The 6469-nt window shown below is 33.2% G+C and overlaps 1 protein-coding gene across 10 annotated transcripts in view; it reads left to right on the top strand.

The window, feature by feature from the left end:
• The window catches only part of LOC109546383 (laminin subunit gamma-1), a 32260-nt gene that overhangs the window by 21016 nt on the left and 4775 nt on the right, over positions 1-6469 (top strand). For all 10 annotated transcript variants that reach the window (XM_048669401.1, XM_048669400.1, XM_048669397.1 and 7 more), the window contains 5 exons: positions 2499-2760; positions 5250-5497; positions 5554-5719; positions 5769-5934; positions 5990-6218. In XM_048669401.1, coding sequence (XP_048525358.1) covers positions 2499-2760; positions 5250-5497; positions 5554-5719; positions 5769-5934; positions 5990-6218 — 1071 coding nt within the window. The remainder of the gene's footprint in view (positions 1-2498; positions 2761-5249; positions 5498-5553; positions 5720-5768; positions 5935-5989; positions 6219-6469) is intronic.

Genomic DNA, 6469 nt, shown 5'->3' with positions numbered 1-6469 from the left:
TCATTTTACAAAAAGTTGTAGATAATAACGTATAGTTTATTTTAAAATGGAATGCCGCACTTTTTATTGCATATTCGAACTATAAGCAAAATTCTAGAAGCAAAATTCATTAAAAAAACCGTACAACTTGAAGTGCAGTTAAACAAAAATTTACATTTACACCAACAAACTGAAATTTTCGCACCATAACGAAAAAGGCTTTATTGAAACCAGTTTTCGATAAATTTTCACCACCAAAAATCGAATTTCACTCAAATACCGATTTCTGCTGATTTTTCAGAAATTTTAAAACTTGACGATAAATTAAAGAAAACCGTCTACTTCACTCAAAGTGCAGTAACACACAAATTCGCAACTCCCAAACCACTTACATAACAAACTGAAATTTTCGCCCCATAATCAAAAATGATATTTATCGAAATATCGAAAAGTGAACCACATTTCACTAAAATCTCGACTTCTGCTGATTTTTCAAAAAATTTTCAACTTGACGATAATTTACAAAAACAGTCCAACTTAAAGTGGGGGTAAACAAAAATTCGTAACTCCCAAACTACTTACATCAACAAACTGAACTTTTCGCACCATAAAGAAAAAGGCTTTATCGAAAAGCGCACTAAATTTCCCTAAAATTACAACATAAGGTGATTTTTCTGAAATGTTTAAACTTGACAAAAAAATTAAAAAACCGTCCAACTTAAAGTGAAGGCCAACAAAAATTCGTAACTCCCAAATCACTTACATCAACAAACTGAAATTTTCGCACCATAACGAAAAAGGCTTTATCGAAAAGTGAACCAAATTTCACTAAAATCCCAACTTCTGCTGATTTTTAAAAAATGTTTAAACTTGACAAAAATGTAAGTGGTTTGAATAGGTGCTTCTTTGCAGAGAGGTCTTACAAGTCCCTGGGCGAGCTTGGAATAGAACAATGGCCTGAAGATTGGCGAGAGACGCAGTTTATTCCAAAATTGGAAAAAAAAAATTTCCTGAAATTTCAAACTAGATGCAAAAACGGGGTGGCCAAAGTTCAGTCAATAACCCTGTACATCTACGCCAATCGAAATATCTAAAACCCTGTTCTGATCTTTACAAAGTGTTGTAGAGCAAGAATGGTGGAAAAGATGCATTGCCTGCAATTTTAATAAAGCGATTTACTAAAAGTATACAAGCTCCACGAATGCTAAAAGCAATGTTCGCTCTCAGATCAGCTCTCAACCATTCTCTTTGAACCGTAAACTACCCTTTTCAGTTCTTATCGTTCAATGAACTATTTATAAATAATGAGGTACTTACCTATGGCGTGTCCTTAAGCAGCTTACTTTCAGCAGGACGGAATGAATTCTGAAGGAGAGTCCTGTAAAAATAGAAAAAGTTTTATCTTCAAGATAACCAAACCAATCACAAAGTTTTCATTAAAGTGAGGTTTTTCTTTAATTCAAAATATGGAATTTTTCCCAATGATTTTTTTGCAGGATTTAAATGATTTTAACCCAATTTACGTTTTTTGCTAATAATTAATTGACACTTTGCATAGGTTTTTAATTAAAAATGACTTGAGAGAGTTTTGAATTGATCTAAATAAAAAAATAGATATATCACGTATAAATTCGTGTGAGTTAATGGATGAAATATACTTCAACATGTAATAAATGTATATTATAAAATAAGTTGCACTTTAACTTAACGTTTTAAAGCTCCGCCTTGGGAAGTAAAGAAATGCTATAAAGTGAATAAACCGTAAAATTATTTATTGCAATTTCTTCCAGGCCTAATGAAGACTTAGAATGCTTAAAAAATACAAATTCAAGAAATCAAAGATATTGTTAGTTGTGGTAAACCCTAATAAAAATACTGATCATGAAATGCACTGATAATTTAACTCACGCGTTGACAGATGACAAAATCACTAAAAAGATAAGAAATAGCGTTGAAGATCTAAATCGTTATCGTGAAGTAGCTCAGAAACTCAAAAAAAAATTTGAAATGTGTACTTAAAATGTACATTTTTTTGTGGAGCTAAAAATACGTTGGGCAAATGTTTTCAACTAGAACACCATACGACGCAATTGAGAAATTAGACAAGGCTGAAATTGAACTGAAAATGAAAAATTTTCCGCAATAAATCGAAAGCAGTCTAACAAAAAAAGAGGACAGGCGTTGTAAAATAACTGAGTTTTAACATAAAGCGTAATAAACAAACATACACATTAATTTACGAATCGTCAGAACAATTTTATGTAAAAATTTTTGAGGCATTTAACGTGATGCCAAATTAACGATTATGGAGATGGCGTAAGAAAATGTGGCACAGCATAGACGATTTAAAAAAACAGTTAGAAACAATTCAGAGCGAACACACAGAGAACAGTGACAAGAACTAAAACCCATATTACCATTGTGAAAATTACTGTAAAACACGTTTGATAACGTCGTCAATTAATCAATATTTAATTACTCCTTTCTCAAATAAACCGTATAACTATTTATTTTCTCAGAATGCAACTGTAACGGTTATTCAACTCGTTGTATGTTCGACCAGAAGCTGTATGATCAAACAGGACACGGTGGACACTGTTTGGACTGTTCGGCCAATCGAGATGGGCCAAATTGTGAAAGATGTCGTCCAAATTACTATATGGTAGAAGGTGGACAGTGTACGGCTTGCAATTGTGATGAAGTGGGCTCGGTATTTCATCAATGCAATTCCCAAGGAAAATGTCAATGTAAACCTGGAGTAACTGGCGAAAAATGCGACAGGTAAAAATGCTCAGCTACAATATTTGACCTGTTTGAAGACATTCTTATCAAGGGCATGACGGGAAAATGACGGTGTAACAACCTTAAGATTACATATTTTTTAGATTTAGTTTTTCACCTTGTTTTGAGACCTTCTTCTCGATTTTAAAACAGCTTGATTTTTCAGTTTCAAAGTCCATCTACAGACATGCTCAATATTAATCGAAAATTTATGACAGCTTGATATTCAATTCCCATTTCGTGACTTCTCAGTGAAAATGGGTTGAACAAACTTGTAAATTATTCCCAATTGTATTGAGACCAAAAGCAATTAACCAAAAGTATAATTCTCGTTCAGCTTCGATTAGTGTGGGTGACGAATTAACGGTTATTAGTGAGTTGATTATTTATTGAAACGGATTGTTCGATCTGGCGCCAGATCCGCCATTAGTGCCCATTAGTCGACCAATTTCAATACAACACCCAATAAGTGGGCGATTCCATAAAATGCCATGTTGTTTGCAATTGCCCAATTAGCCCGTATGTACCTTATGGCAAATGCAAATAAAATAAAGTCATGCAAGCTTGTTAACTAAAAAGAATACGTTTAATATTTAACAGAGAATGCCTTTAAATTACATAAAATATTTACTTAAATTATGCAGTTGCCATCTATTAAACCAACTACAATCAAATTCTATTTAAAAAATGTTAAATAATCATCTAGTAAAATGCGATAAAAATATTCCCTAACTTTTTACTGTGAGGATTTTCTTAGTCGGTGATCCAATTTCAATATTTTTTTAACGAATTATAGCTCGATTCTCGGATAAAATTTAAATTATCAGATTTGGAAAAAACTAAATAAATATATTGAACAGGGTGTTTAAATACTGTCATGTTTTCTTGGTCAAAGTCTTTCTGGGGTATCAGCGAAAAAAGTATACGATGTTCTAGTATCATGCCTTCGTTAATGACGACGTTAATTGTCTGTTTATTCTAAGCTATTCAGAGAGATCTATTTTTCCAAGAGTAGTCACGGTTTCCGCGTAAAATTTAGATAAACTTTTTTTTATTTGCAAAGCAATTTTATTTCAAAAAGGCTGTGCGAACACCATTTTATTACAAGTGTATGGCTCTGTTTATTTTGTCTCTCTCTCTGTGTTCTGTCAGTTAAATTTTTGTTTTCCCGAAGATATGTTTTCTTGTTTTCGCTATTCTTAAGAATATTGCTTTTTGTTTTTTTTGATGGAGTTAAATGCGTAATAAAAATTAAATAAATGTTGACAGCTTAAAGCTTGTAAGAAAATTTTGTTTGCCCAACTTTTTTTTGGAATTGAAAATGAAAGTTTAAATAAATTTCCCGCAAAAAATGTGACGGCGCAGAAAAAAAGAATATATCCACAACAATTAAAGATCCAAATTATTCAGAAGAAATGAGGCTCTAACACCATATGTTTTTTTTCTATTTGAGATTCCCGATATTGATCGCAGACTGATTTAAACTATGACTAAAAAATCATGTCGCTATTTCAACACCCTGTGGAATATGTCTATTACATGTTTTTCGTTTATTTTCTAACTAAATTTTTTTCCACGAATAGACCTTTAGAAACCATTAGAAAAGGTTTATCAAAAACTGTTTAAAAGCTCCGCCTTGCGAAGTAAATAAATGCTCTAAAGTGAATAAACGGTAAAATATTTTATTGTAATTTCTTCCGGTTCTAATGAAGACATAATAGTGTAGCGCACTTGCTCGAAAAATACAAATTCAAGAAAGTAAAGACATTGTTATGGTAAACCCTAATAAAGAGACTGATAACGAAAAACACTGCTAATTTAAGCCACGCATTGGCAGATGACAAAAAGATAAGAAATGGCGTTGAAGAGCTAAATATTGATTTTAGTGAAATAGATCAGAAACTCAAGAAAAATAAAAAAATGTGTACTTAAAATGCACAATTATTTGTAAAGTTAAAAAAACGTCGGGCAAATGAATAAAAATTTGCCGCATGAAATGGAAAGCATTTTATTAAAATATGGAGAGGCACAATGTAAAATGACTGAGTTTTTACATAAAAGAAACACAGATAATTAAAAATTCAAATTTTTCAGATGACTGAAGAAACATGTCGCTATTTCAACACCCTGTAGAATATGTCTATTACATGTTTTTGTTTATTTTCTAACATCATTTTTTTCCCCCGAATGGTTTCTTAAAAAAAATGTTCAAATCGGATTACCGATTCAGAAAAATTATGTCATGTTGAATAATTGCATGTTTGCAGGACGATTAATAATTGCATTGGCAGGACGATTAATAAAAAATGTAACTAAACATTTGATTGATCAATACAAAATGCCTTTAAGACAAAAAATCTTCTGACTTAAAAAATGTGTAGGTACTGTGCAAAAATGCATCAAGAATTAGGACTAATTCAGATTAACAAAAGACAAACCGAATTTTTTGTATAAAAGACATACTTAGATCTAGATTTTCGTTTTTGTAGATGTGCAGAGAATCACTACGACTTTTCCAAGTCGGGATGTGCATCTTGTGATTGTTTTGCGCCCGGTTCCGCTTTTAATATTCCGAGATGCGATCCTGAAACTGGCGTTTGCGCTTGTAAAGAAAACGTTGAAGGAAAACGGTGCAGAGAATGTAAACCCGGATTCTTCAATTTGGATTTGGATAACGAATTCGGCTGCACACCGTGTTTCTGCTATGGACATTCTTCCGAATGCAAACCAGCAATAGGTGCTTATCCTCATGTGTTCGTTTGTACCAGACTATTGAACAGTTACAATTTGCAGGCTATTTCAAATACTTGGTTGAGTCAACTTTCGCAAAAGGATCCGACAAATGGACAGCTGAAGATGAACGCGGCAAATCACACCAACTAAAGTTCGAACGAATTAGTCAAAGCATCGGAGTGCAGTCAGATGGACATGAGTCGATTTACTTTATTGCTCCTGATCGGTAATAAATTATATTCTTCAACGACTTTCTTTGAAACGTATACTTTCAGGTTCCTTGGAGATCAGCGAGCCTCATACAACCAGCTGCTGGACTTTTCTTTAAGAGTAGGCGACAGCCGACCAGTGCCTACAGCAACTGACGTTATTTTGGAAAGTGGGAACCTTTCAGTTACAAATACCATCTTCGCTCAAAAAAATGAGCTTCCCAGTGTTGAGGTAAAGCAAACATATTCACAACCAATCGAAATATTCAAGCACATGTTGATTTTAGACGAAAAACTACAGATTTCGACTGCACGAACACCCAGATTATGGATGGCAACCGCGACTGACCTCAAGATCCTTTATTTCACTGCTGACAAATTTAACAGCTATAAAAATCAAAGGGACTTTCACCCCTAAAGGAGTGGGCTTTTTAGATGATATCAAACTGGAAACAGCTTCTCGGGGTGTTGCGGGAAAGTCCGCTCTGTGGATTGAACTTTGCGAATGTCCAACAGGTAACAACAAATTGTTTGGTCAGCTGCAGGTTAGTCGGTCGAAGAATTTGCAATATAAAATAACATTTTGGCAATGCATATTTGAATCCCGACTATAAACGAAACAGATAGCTCCAAAAAAGATTTATTGTCCCAATAGGAATTATACTTATTGTTGATAAGTTCTATATTGTTGAGGCGGATTCATTTTTTACAAACTTCTTTTTGGGTATTTCGCCTCAAAAATTTTTGTCTTTAAAAAAGACAGAATT

The sequence above is a fragment of the Dendroctonus ponderosae genome, unplaced genomic scaffold, assembly GCF_020466585.1.
Source record: "Dendroctonus ponderosae isolate FM_Combo_2020 unplaced genomic scaffold, Dpon_F_20191213v2 Dpon_F_20191213_8, whole genome shotgun sequence".
Lineage (NCBI taxonomy): Eukaryota > Metazoa > Arthropoda > Insecta > Coleoptera > Curculionidae > Dendroctonus > Dendroctonus ponderosae.
Note: the sequence above shows the minus strand (reverse complement) of the source record. Positions and strands in the feature narration are given on the sequence as shown.